Source organism: Megascapheus bottae, chromosome 1, assembly GCF_031878675.1.
Source record: "Megascapheus bottae isolate mThoBot1 chromosome 1, mThoBot2.hap1, whole genome shotgun sequence".
NCBI classification, from domain to species: Eukaryota; Metazoa; Chordata; class Mammalia; order Rodentia; family Geomyidae; genus Megascapheus; species Megascapheus bottae.
The window spans coordinates 59,208,673-59,221,799 of NC_143509.1; the positions used below are offsets into that span (position 1 = coordinate 59,208,673).

General features: G+C 35.8%; 1 protein-coding gene across 3 annotated transcripts in view; it reads left to right on the plus strand.

Annotated features, from left to right (window-relative positions):
• Window positions 1-13,127, plus strand: part of Gsk3b (glycogen synthase kinase 3 beta) — a 131,540-nt gene that overhangs the window by 98,557 nt on the left and 19,856 nt on the right. For 2 of the 3 annotated variants that reach the window (XM_090345683.1, XM_090345689.1), the window contains exon 9: window positions 8,647-8,833. In XM_090345683.1, the coding sequence (XP_090201809.1) occupies window positions 8,647-8,833 (187 nt within the window). Of the gene's footprint in view, window positions 1-5,765; window positions 5,805-8,646; window positions 8,834-13,127 lie in introns of all 3 variants that reach the window. The other variant, XM_090345700.1, reaches the window with a different exon arrangement.

Sequence of the window (13,127 nt, forward strand, 5' to 3'; positions counted from 1 at the left end):
ACATGCCTACTAGGAATTGCTCATTTTCAAATCGCAGCAACTTGTGAGGCAGGAATAGTGAGTGAATCACTGTCCAATGGTAGACTCCTGGTAAATATGAGTGTATCTGAAAAATAACAATATCAAAAAAAGCTGGGGCAAGGTTGAAGATATAGAGCATTTACTAAGCAAGTGCAAGGCCCTGCGTTCAAACCCTAATAGAACCAAAATATAAAGCGAATAAAATATAGCCAACAGTAGAGCTGTGGTAAATTTGTATGGTTTAAATTAACTACACTTTTTTGAAATTCTGATGTTTCTCTAACATCCCTTAATAGTTTGAAACTTGAATAATCTGTATAAGACCCTTTTTCTTAGATCTCTATTCCTATACCATGTGTACAGCAACATCTCAGTTCTGATACTTTTTGTCTGTTGAAATTACTGTGAACCACTCATTCATCCAGTCCTTTCCATAATCTGGTTGGTCTTCATGTCATCAAAATGCAGTATATAGTAAAAAGATTTGTGTTAATTTCTGATGATTACAGACAGTATCAGATGGTGGTGTACAAAAATTCCATGGTTCCACTCTGTCAACTAGATGACCGAAATAGCCTTGTAATGCTTTTTTAAAAACCTAAAAATGATAGTACAAATTTAGATTCCAAGGATAGCTCTCCCTCTGCTGCCTTTTGCTAGTTAGCCAGAGGGAATCATTTTTAAAACATATATGATGTTCTCTAGAAAGGAGAGCATCTTGTACTTGGGGTACCCATTTTCTGAAGCTAGGGGCATGTGAACCCTGGTTTCCTAGGCTGCAATGTTCAACTAGATCCCTGGAATGCAGGCTTCTATTCCCAAAAATTGGGCAGAAACAAGGATATTAGGAGAGGGGAAATGTACTTCTAGAAACAAGATAATAGACTACAGATGTATAAGAAAGCTAGAGGAAAACAGAAAATATTGTGAACATCCTTGGATGGTATATGGAAGGGATACTGAGGCTTTGAAGTTCCATTAAGATGCCTTTGATTGTCTCATAGTAGTGCAATCTAATTCATTAATAAAGCACTTGTATTTTAAGTTGGATAGGAAATGGACGCTATTGTTTTGAAACAGGCATCATTTATAGAGGTGGGATAATAAAAGTCCTCTGCATTGTTATATACTGTATACTTCAAAGAATGAAAAATAAGAGTCAGAGATTGGTTGGAAGAAGTATAAATTCTGTAGTTAGTTCATGAAGATGCACTTTAATGATAGCTTGCTAAAGATGAAGTAAGGATCTAGGTTAAACATGCCTTTTCTTAATGTTTATGTCTCAGCCTTTCTCTTTTGTAAGATAGTGATTATCTGCCACATCTTTTCTTCTAGTTCTTTTGAAAATATAACTATCATAGGCTTAAAGGATTATTATTTTTTTTTTTTTTTGGTTTGGAATAAATGTAGAAGTTCTTCCTCCAATTTAGTTCTGATATGTCCTCTTGTCTCTCCCACCCTCAGTTTAGGTTGTAGTCATATCAGCACTATAAAACAACCTCCTACCTCCTCACTCTCTCCTTCAGCTTCATATCATTTCGGTCTGCTATGAATGTCAAAAGTAGGCATTTTAAAGTGTATGTGAGCCAGGCGCAGTGGCTCCCGCCTGTAATCCTAGCTACTCAGGAGGCTGAGATCTGAGGATCAAGGTTCAAAGCACACTAGGACCTGAGACTCTTTATAAACAATTAACCTCTAGAAAGCCGGAAGTGGGGGTTGGCTTAAGGGTAGGGTGGTAGCCTTGAGCTGAAGAGCTCAGGGATAGTGCCCAGGCCTAGTCAAGCCCCATGACCCACCCCCCCAAAAGATATTTACCTAAGCTACAATTCCTAACCTTTTCATTGTTTTCTTTTGTGCTTACACAGAGACTTGAACTTACTCTTTTTCTTGCTTGCTCACAGCTTAGTGCTCCACCTTTGAGCCATGCTTCCAGCCCAGCCTTTTGCTACGTCTTCTACAGCTGGCCTCCTCTATTATCTTTAAGATTTTCCTTCATCACCAAGTCCACCTTCTAACATTTATACCATTTGAACCATTTATACCTTTGAACACTTAAACATTGTTTATTTCAACTGAACTGCTTTTTGAATGTAAGCTTCCCAGCCCCCGTCCCCCCCCTCCCCCAGCAGTACTTGGGGATCTCGTGCTTGCTAGGCAGGTGCTCTTCCTCTCAAACTAGGACTGCAGCTCCAAGTGTAAGCTTTTAAGGGACTATGTATTTTACCTCTAATCTTTTGGGGAAGATAAGTTTGACAGTAACTTTTACAAAGATTTAGTTGGCTAAATAGGCATTTGTCAACTCATTCTCAACTCATGCTTTCGTCTGGTTAGACCTACAGGTACTTACTGTTTCATCAGGGAGTGATGTTACATTGCATCATTCAGTGCTGACATCTGCATAGTGCTCTTATACACATAACTAACTGCTCTTATTCTCAAGAAAGTTCATTTAACCTTTTTATGGAGCTTTATTGAATGCTAAATAGGATTTTTTATGTTTGTCAAAGTTTAGGAACTGACATTTATTATTTATTTATTCTGCCAGTCCTGGGGCTTGAACTCAGGGACTGTGCACTATCCTTGGGCTTTCTCAAGGCTAACATTCTACCACTTGAGCCACCATACCACTTCCAGCTTTTTCTATATAGGTGGTACCTGAGTTTTTGTGCATGCTAGGCAAGTACTCTGCCATGAGGCCAGATTCCCAGCCCCTGTACTGATGCATTTATTTACTTATTGCCAGTCCTGGGCCTGAGCTCAGGGCTTGAGCACTGTCCTTGGACTTTCTCAAGGATAGAGCTCTACCACATGAGCCTCAGCACCACTTCCGGCTTTTTTCTATATATGTGGTACTGAGGAATCGAACCCGGGCCTTTGTGCATGCTAGGCAATCACTCTACCACTAGGCCAAACTCCCGGCCCTGCTTTTAAAGATTATAAAATATATCTTATTAGTAGGCTTGAGCTGTATTTAGTTTATATATCTATTTGGTTAGATACTAATTTCAGACAAAGAAATTTCACTTGGTTTGTGGACTCTCTAACATTCATTTTCCATAGCTACTGGTAATCAGTTTTTATAATATTAAAGTAGGTTGGATTACCTTGCATGTAAGGGCATAATTAAATAAATGTGCAAACACCATGTAAAACAACAAAGACTTTTTTTAGTGTAAAGTGATTATTAAATTATATACTACATAAAAGCACTTAAGTGAATTAGATTTCTTTTCTTAGCTAATTAATAGAAACAGTTATACAGTAGGTTCATTATATTGTCTCACTTTTAATCCTGTGTTTAAGCCCACAAGTTGCAAATAATTTAAAATGATTAATATATTACTTTAGAAACAATATTTGAGTTACTGTACAGAGTATTTATGTTCTATCATGTTTTTAAGCTGGGAACTTTGGATTCATTTGGGTGAACAGAAAAATGTGTTAACAATGTAAACTTACAATGTAAACTAGTGAGGATATACTGTTTTTCAGTCACAGCATTTTTGTCAGTGTACTATTAGATTAATTACCTCTGTTGATAGCCATTAAAAGCAGCCAATTTTATATTGTTCTGGTTAACTGCATAATATAGTAGAGGTGGTGTGAACTGAAGCTGTGAGAAGCGCAGTGCATTTTATTGGGCTGATTCTGGGGCTGACACTCAGAGTGTGGGCTCTGTCCCTCAGCTTTTTTGCTCAAGGCTAGTGTTCTACCACTTGAGCCACAACTTTACTTTTGGCTTTTTTTGCATGAGTGATTGGAGATAATGATCTCATGGACTTTTATTCCTGGGCTGATTTTTAACTACAATCCTGTGGTCTTAGCCTCCTGAGTAACTACAGTGAGAGGCATGAACCATCAGTGCCTAGCTCACAAGATGGAATTTTAATGTTAGTCCTTGATATGGTCTGACATGTATGTGAGTGTTTATAAATGATCATTTTAAAGGGCTTGAGATTCAGCTATAACAATCAGCTTTAGTTTGAACTTGGATGGTCAAAGTCTGTTGTAGGATGTGTAAGAAGAAAATTGCCTTCGCTATTTTTCAGTTATCCAAATGCAAATTTATTTTGAATAATTCTTCATTTAAGAATTTGTTTGCATTTAATTAGTGCCATAGAGACTTTCATTTGGGAGGGGGATGAATTTTTGTTAGTTTTTTCATATGGACTAGTATTTGTGATGAGAGCTGATACCGTTTTAATTTAAGAAAATACCTTGCTGCATAGGTGAGGTAGTATTTAAATCACTTTAAAGAGTTCATGTCAGTGTTTTGTTTCTTTTGAATTTTTCCTTTCTCTTTTTACTTTTCCTTTTTCTCTTACCCATTTATTTAGTTTTGCTTTGTTTTGTTTTATTTTGTTTTTACATTTTAGTTTCTAAAGGGGTGTCCATGGCCTTGCTGCATACTTGCCTGGCCATACTTAGTCTGCGCACTAATTATTAGTTGGCCCAGTTGAGTCTTCTGTCCATTCTTTTAGTATAGCTTCCTATTTTGCTCACCTGGTTCTATTTTGAGATGTTTATTCTGATGGGCCGAGTTTTAATCCATGTACTAAATTTTAGTCTGCAGACTAAAAGTAACCCGCGGATTATTTATTTTTTGCAAAATATTTAATTCTCCCACTGGAAACTATCTTAAAAGAATGTTACATTCTCTTAGAATAGCCAAGGGAGTTCACAGCTACTGGTGAGTGAGTTCTGCTATTTCGTTGTTGTTGTCGTTGTTGTTCACAATACCTAGACATAATAGGACCCTGCTACCTCCCTTGCGTATTTGGCTCCGTTGTGCCTAGGTGTTGCTGTGCATCGCTATTCATGTCACCTGTAACTGTGACTGTCCCTTAGTTGTTTTGTTTATTGTATACACTTTTGTTTAGCTTTTGGTGGGTGAATTGGGCATATTTGTAGACGGAATTGTGTTGAATTTGTAGTGCTCACAGATAGAAGATATTTTTTCAGTTTTTCCAAAAAGGATAGAATGTTCTATTTTAATTTTTCCTAAATAATGGGTGCAAGGGTATGAGGGGACAAAGCCCACAATAGAGCAAGTAAGTTTATACCCGCACTCCTGAGGTGATATGTCAATTTCCCGAAGAGTCCTAAGATAATGTCAGCAAATAAATATTTTCTAGCAGGGAAGTCAATCCAAAAAAATGGAGAATAATCCGCGGTGGCCTGATCCTTCTTAGCTCACACAAAGTAAAATATCTGGCTTAAAGCCTAATATAATCAAATATATTTAATGCTTTTTTTCCCATTGCTAATAATTTTGCAAAAATGTTTATACTGTGCAACTGGGACACATTTTTAAAAGCAGACTAATATGCCCCCTTCCCAGCCATGTCTGTGGATGATGAATCCAGGTCATAGAAGACCATTTTACTTTGGGAATTTTACTTATAGATTTCATTTTGCTTTTAACTTTTTTTGGTTTTATATTTTTTTAATAAACACACTGGCATTGGAACATAATGAACTAAAATTGAAATGTTTCTTTACTGTGCCTCACCATTGCACAAATCTAAAAATTTTTACATACACTTGTGGTGAAATAATTTTTAAAATTTGGACTTGCTACTGTGGAGACTGATGTTTAAAGTTTATAACTGTATAAACATTTCCTATGTCCCCCCATACACCATGGATTTCTTATAACAGTGGATATATTTTTCCTTGCCTGACTATTCTCTTTTGGATTGACTTCCCCTGTTTGGATTATTTCACTGCATTATCATCTTTAGGATTCATCAGGAACAGGACATTTCACCTCAGGAGTTCGGGTATGTACTTAAATTTTTTTCCCCCCCAAAATTTCAGGGCAAGTCTATAAAATTCAGGGGAAAACATTTTTGGAAGACTAAGCAATTTTTTCATTCTTAAAACATAGTCAGTGAAGGTAGTTGTGATTTGTTTTCATTTATTGTTGTGGTCTAGTATTTCTTACAATAGACTTAGATGAACAATTTCTTAGGTGATCCACTGATACACATATTGAAGTTGGGGCATTTTTAAGTCATTATTTTTATAAGAATAAATATAGATGAAGATTCAGGAAAGCAAAGGTTCTGAGCATTAAACTTTCAGACAAGTAAGTCATGATGTGGCAGCGAAAGTTTATTAGTTGATATCAACTATTAGTTCTTATCTTTTGGGTTTTCTTTTTAATTTCTCTCTCTCTCTCTCTCTCTCTCTCTCTCTCTCTTTCTCTCTTTTTCCTTTTTTTTTTTTAAAAAACAGGAAATTCAGAAGAGCTCGTTTTCAGTGTGAACCATAATTTTGGAAGTTGCATGCTACCACATTCCACATTATGGTCAGATATCTAAACTCTGGGAGGTGCCTGGTTTTGATCCCAATTAATTTTCCACAAAGTACTGAGTACATTTTTCATCAAGACTCTCAAAGAGTTTAAAATAACAATACTTTTTGTTTGTTTGTTTGTTTTTTGCCAGTCCTGGGCTTCAACTCAGGGACTGAGCACTGTCCTTGGGTTTTGTCAAGGCTAGTGCTCTACCACTTGAGCCACAGCACCATATCTTGTTTTTTTCTGCATATGTGGTACCGAGGAATCAAACCCTGGTCTGTGCATGCTAGGCAAGTACTCTACCACTAAACCAAACTCCCGGCCCCATAATACTTTTTAAAGTATTTTAAAATTATGATTTAATGTTTTTTGGAATGAACTGTTTTCTTTATTGTTTTTTTAACTCTGGACCCATGAGTTCCAATTTCTTGATTTTAAAAAAAGCTTATGTGTCTTTTACTATCAGAATAAATGCTCACATGTAGCCAGAAAAAAATCAAAAGAGACATAGTTAGCATTTTCAAAGTCAGAAACAAACTGGCAGTGATACTTAGTAAGTTAACACATTCAACACAAAACTTTGGTTAATGGAAAGTTTTACTTAAAATGACTTGCCATCTTGCTACTCTATATTTGAATTTTTGCAGGCAATATTTTTACTTGTGAAAGAGTTAAACATAATAATGTAATTACTTTAAGATGTCTTTGATTAAGGCAAACAAAAATACTCAGAGGAAAAAAAGGCAAGATAGTTTTTTATCTTACAAAGGACCTTCTAAACAAAGCCAACAAATTAAGACATATCCAAGGAATGAGGAAAATTCTCAATTTCCATAGAAATAAGTAAGCATTTTCAGTAACACACTGTGTATAAAAGCAAAAACCAGAAACTAGTTTTAACTGATTTTGTAGAGAGTATTCAGTGTCCTGGACATCTTACAAACATTATAGTTATCCTGCTTTCAGCCTGAATGAATAGCCAGAAGACATAGCTATTCTCATTAGGAAACCACAGCCTCCCAGAGTCCTTTGTTCCCTATTACAGTGTGCATGCTCTTTACTTCACTTACCAGTGAACATCTTTTCATTTATGGCCGCTTGCTTCTCTTTATATATCTGTTCACCTTCCTGCCACACCTTTTATTTGGTTGTATATTCTATCAAGATGTTTCATTTTTCTATAGTTTCAAAGATCTTTTGTCTATGTTTATATTTATATTTCTTTCCCTTCTGTTTTAATCCTTTAAATTGCCATCATTTAGAACAAGTATATTTACTCATTGTTTTGTGTATTGATTTGTTTTAAAGTATAGTGAATAGAAAGCTATCTGTTCTTTAAACAAGATAGTTTAAGTATATTTGTTTTATATTATTTGACTGTTTCTGTGACTTGATGACTCAATGGAAAATACATTTTTTTCTTGCTGATTAAAACTCTGGACCATTTATTTATTCAAATACATTAAAATGAGAGTAATCTTTCTACATTTCATGATAGCTACTTGAGAAAACATCAGACAGTTCATTAGAACATAAATACTCAAGAATTTCTTCAAATAATGTTAGGCTTTGATTATGGAAGAGGTAATGCCAAAGTATTAGCATTTATGGAACTACAGTAATAGGTATTTATTGTTTTTTTTTAAAGATTGCCAAATTAGAAGGGTACCATCCATTATCAATAATTATATACTTAAAAATGCCAAAAAAAAAAAAAAAGCAATCCTTGGTTTACTGCCACAAGTCAGAACTAATTGTGTGTGTATGTATGTGTGCGAACAGTCCTGGAGCTTGCACTCAGCATAGATACTGTTCCTGAGCTTATTTGCTCAAGGCTAGTGTTATACCATTTGAGCCATAGTTCTACTTCCAACTTTCTGGTGCTTAATTGAAGATAAGGCTCTCATGCGTTTTCTTGCCTAGGCTGACTTCCAGCTGTATTCCTCAGATTTTGGCTTACTGTAAAGCCAAAATTAAAAGCATGAGCCACTGCTGCCCAGCTCAAAATTTTTTTTTTATATTCTCTTAGTTGTGTTTGCTTCCAGAACTCGGCCTATGTGCCTATCATATTTTATATGAAAGTTTGATTGTAGAGCTTTATGCTTAGCATATGCAGATTTTCTCTGAGCTTTTCTCATATATAGTACAGTTCACACTGTTGTAGTAAATCACATGTGATTAATGTGTCACTCTAGATGGCTCCTTTCTCAAAAATGTAACCTTTGTTTTTAGACATGATGGGAATTTACTTAGTACTAAGGGGGTTATTTGCTTGGGTTCCTATTACGCATTAATTGTTATTTCCCATCTTTGTCCTTTAGGTCTTCCGACCTCGAACTCCACCAGAGGCAATTGCACTATGTAGCCGTCTCCTGGAGTATACACCAACTGCCCGACTAACACCACTAGAAGCTTGTGCACATTCATTTTTTGATGAATTACGGGACCCAAATGTCAAACTACCAAATGGGCGAGACACACCTGCACTCTTCAACTTTACCACCCAAGGTAATCTCAAACACCTCTTTCTACTGTTTCTGGGAAGGCTATATACCCTTAAGCTATAAATGATAACTATAGTTATATTACTTTGAGAGGAAGCACCCTCTACTTTGTTAAGCAAATCTTTGTGTGGTATTGAACAAAACAGTGACAAGAGAAAATTTTTAATTAGTCTATTTCCCTCAGCTCTAGCATTTTATTGTCAATTTTGTCATCTGAAAAGTGTTTTAAGATTTTAATGAGTGAGGCTTTTTGCAAAAAAACTGATATACAATGTAATGCTTGGGTTTGAACCTGAAACTTAAAAACTATTAGTCATTTCTCATTTCTCACACATTATATCCATTGTAAAACCTGGAAATAAATTAGGAGCTGTATTTGTATGAACTCAGTGATCTTGTAAAAACAGAGGTTGAACTATAACCCTATAAATACATTCTAAGAACTTGTACAATAAATATATGCAAATTCCCATTTCTTTTGGATTTGGCATTGCTGCTGTAGAAGAATATTAAAAGGAAGACTGAATTAGTGTATTCTGTGATGGTTTCTGAAAAGTAATAATATGTGATTTCTTCAGTTTTGTGTTCACTTTTTTCCTCTGATGATGACACCCCAAATGATTGTTTTTTCCCTTAAACTGACCATAAAAAGATAAATAGAAATGTGGATAAATTGATTACGTTTGTAGTAAGGTTTGAGCTAGAAAATATTGACTAAATTATATTAAGTTTTCTATTGACTAAAAAAAGGTACATTTCCTTTAAAGTGCATATTTTTCTTCCCATATTTAAACTTTCCTGACATTGAATGTGGGAAGATGCATGATCTTAGCAGTAATACATGGAAGACTTGAGTTAATAGTAAAATTGACTATACACTCCATTGTCAATATTATATACCCACTAGCAATACTGATGCAGTCTCAGATTGTCTCAGATTTAAAAGAAATATGCAGACATTCTGGGACTATTAATTCTGGTTACTTAAAACTGGAAACCATCTGGAATGTTCCTTGGAGTCCTGGTTACCCCATTTTAAGAATATTAGTGTATAGGGTAAGATACCCAAAGAAGCAGAATTAAATATAGAGCTTGGAGAAGTGAACGTGATATATTTTATTAAGAAAAAAATAACTTCTTGGGGCTGGGAGTTTAGCCTTGTGGCAGAGTGCTTGCCTAGCATGCACGAAGACCGGGGTTTGATTCCTCGGTATCACATATATAGAAAAAAGCCAGAAATGGTGCTGTGGCTTGAGTGGTAAAGCTCTAGCCTTGAGAAAGCCCAAGGACAGCGCCCAGGCCCTGAGTTCAAGGCTAAGGACTGGCAAAAAAAAAAAAAAAGAGAGAAAATAAGTTCTTCCTACAGACTGAAAAAATGAAAGTAGTAGCATACAGTTTCTTAAGTAGTAAGTACTTGAACTTAGTTCAGAGGGTATAAGTCTCTGGTAAAGAGACTGAATAAAATTATTCATGAATCAGTGATGAAATTTTCAGTTAAAACAGTGGAATTGTTTGCCTTCGAAATATGAATGTCTATAACCAGATTTTCAAAAGAAAGCTATTAGATAAGGGAGATAGGATTATTCTCATTTGACAAAGCATTAAATAGACTGTAGACTTAGCAAAGATTCTATGATTCCATGCCATACAGGGTTTTTTTGTTCGTTTGTTTGTTTGTTTGTTTGTTTTTCATTTTCATTTTGTTTTGGTTTAGTTTTTATTTATTTGTTTATTTGTCAGTCCTGGGGCTTGAACTCTGAGTCTGAGCACTGTCCCTGAGCTCTTCAACTCAAGGCTAAAGCTCAGTTCCTTGAGCCACAGTACCACTTCCAGTTTTCTAGTCGTTAATTGGACATAAGAGTCTAACCTGACTTTCTTGCCCAGTCTGGCTTTGAACCGCTATCCTTAGATCTCAGCCTTCAATGTAGCTAGTATTACAAGTGTGAGCCAGCTCCATGCCATAAAGTTTGTGAGTGTGTGCGTGTGTGTGTGTGTGTGTGTGTGTGTGTGTGTGTGTGTGTGTGTGTGTGAGAGAGAGAGAGAGAGAGAGAGAGAGAGAGAGAGAGAGAGAGAGAGAGAGAGAGAGAGAGAGAGAGGAGAGAAGGAGAGAAGGAGAGAGGAGAGAGAGCTCTTTAGCTCAAGGCTACCACCCTATATCCCTGGAGCCATAGTGCCACTTCCTGTTTTCTAGTGGTTAATTGGAGATAAGAGTCCCAGCCCCTCATATTCTTTTTTTCTCCTCCTCCCCGCCCCTCCCCCCTCCAGGTCAGTCAGTCATGGGGCTTGAACGCTGGGCCTGGGCTCTGTCCCTGAGCTCTTCTTCAGCTCAATGTTAGTGCTCTACCACTTGAGCCACAGCCTCACTTCCCCAGCTCCTCAGATTCTTTAAGTGTATCTTCTATGTGTCTTTATAAGAAATAGAACTATGTTTGAACTGTGTAATTTTTTAGATGATGTCACCTAAATTTTTCTATGTAAAGCATTCTTTAAACCTATGTAAGGAAAAGTCTATAAGTAAGCTGGCACAAAAGTCCATGAGATTCTTTTCTCCAATTAAGCACCAAAAAACTGGAAATGGCCAGGTGACTTAATGTGATACAGCATTAGCCTTGAGCTGAAGAGCTCAGGGACAGTGTCCAGGCCCAGAGTTCAAGCCCCACAACTGACAAAAAAAGAAAAGTCTATAAGTATCCATGTATAAATTTTAGGTATATGTTATCTATAAGTGGACTTTTTTTGTTGTTGGTAATGACTTTAAAAGTTCATAAACCATCATTGATTAAGGCCTGTCCTTACCAAAGAGAACTTTGTAGTTCAGGATAGACTAAGTAAAAACACCCCTTCTCATCAGGTGTTTGACTTGACAAAAATTCAGATATTAAGTAAGATCTATGACAGGTTCATTTGAAGATATTTCTCTTATATTGGGAAATAGTTGCTGCACACTCATCTTTGTATATGGGCATGTATATCAAAGTTGACCTCCCTCTAGACTGAGATGGTAGCTCATTGATAGAGCATTTGTGTAGGTGTATACAAGGCCCTAGCTAGGTTTGATCCTCAGCATTACAAGAGATAGCAATCTTTTTATTTTAGTCAGGTTTAAAAACAATTAAAAAAAAAACAGGTTTGGTGATGTGTGTTTGTAATTCAGCTGTTTGTGAGGCAGAGGCAGAGACAGGAGAATCTTAAGTTTGAGGTCATCTTGAGTAGTTAGTAGGAGATACTGGCTCAAAAACAAAAATGGACAAAAGGGGTGGGGTACTCTGCATTTGACTCTCAGTAGTATAAACAAACCCTTCAGAATTAAGTTCCATTGTTTACATGAGATTCTTCAGTCACTAGTTTGAATCTTCCATTGTCAAAGAAAATAAAATAAATCCATAAATTTCTAAGCTTTAAAAAAATCTGAAGCAAAGTTTATCTATTAAGATAAATTTTTTGAAAAGCATACATCTTGGTGCTAGTTAATACATTTACAGTGTTATTCAACTATCACAACTTCCATTGTTCCTAAAGAAAACCTTGTCTCCATTAAATAGTAACTTCTTAGTAATTCATCTTTTGGCCCCAGGCATCAATGTGCTTCTGTCTCGATGGATTAACATACTTTCACAACAGATTTTTTTATATGTAGAAACATCAAAGGAATTTATGTTAGAATGTTTTTTCTAATACTTTATAAATAATCAAGAAGAAGAAAATTTCTAGGTAGTCAGGCTGTACTCTTCTGGCATTGAAAATAGAAGCTAAAGGAAAGATTCTGCAAGAGAGCGCAAGAAAATTCAAAATGTGCTAAGATGGGGAAAGTAAGATTTAATTTAGGAAACCACATTAGTAATGACCAAAACAACTGACTTATTCAGGGTATTAGACTCTAAATAATCTTTTTTTTTTTTTTTTTTTTTTTTTTTTGCCAGTTCTGGGCTTGACCTCCGGGGCTTAAGCACTGTCCTTGGACTTTCCCAAGGCTAGAGCTCTACCACTTGAGCCTCAGCACCACTTTCCTGCTTTTTTTCTAAGTATGTGGTACCGAGGAATCAAACTCTGGTTTTCGTGTATACTAGGCAAGCACTCTACCACTAGGCCAAACTCCTGGCCCCTAAATGATCAATTTTATATGAGGATTATTATAATTTTTCAGAACTTTTAACATTTTGCTAGATTTAAAAAATGCTAACACATGAACTTTGTTTAAACAAATTGCCAGAAATTCAGACAAAGAATAACCAAATTACCAACTCTAGTCTTTCTGTTGTAGAGACACTGATGATATTTTTAAAATATTTAAACTCATA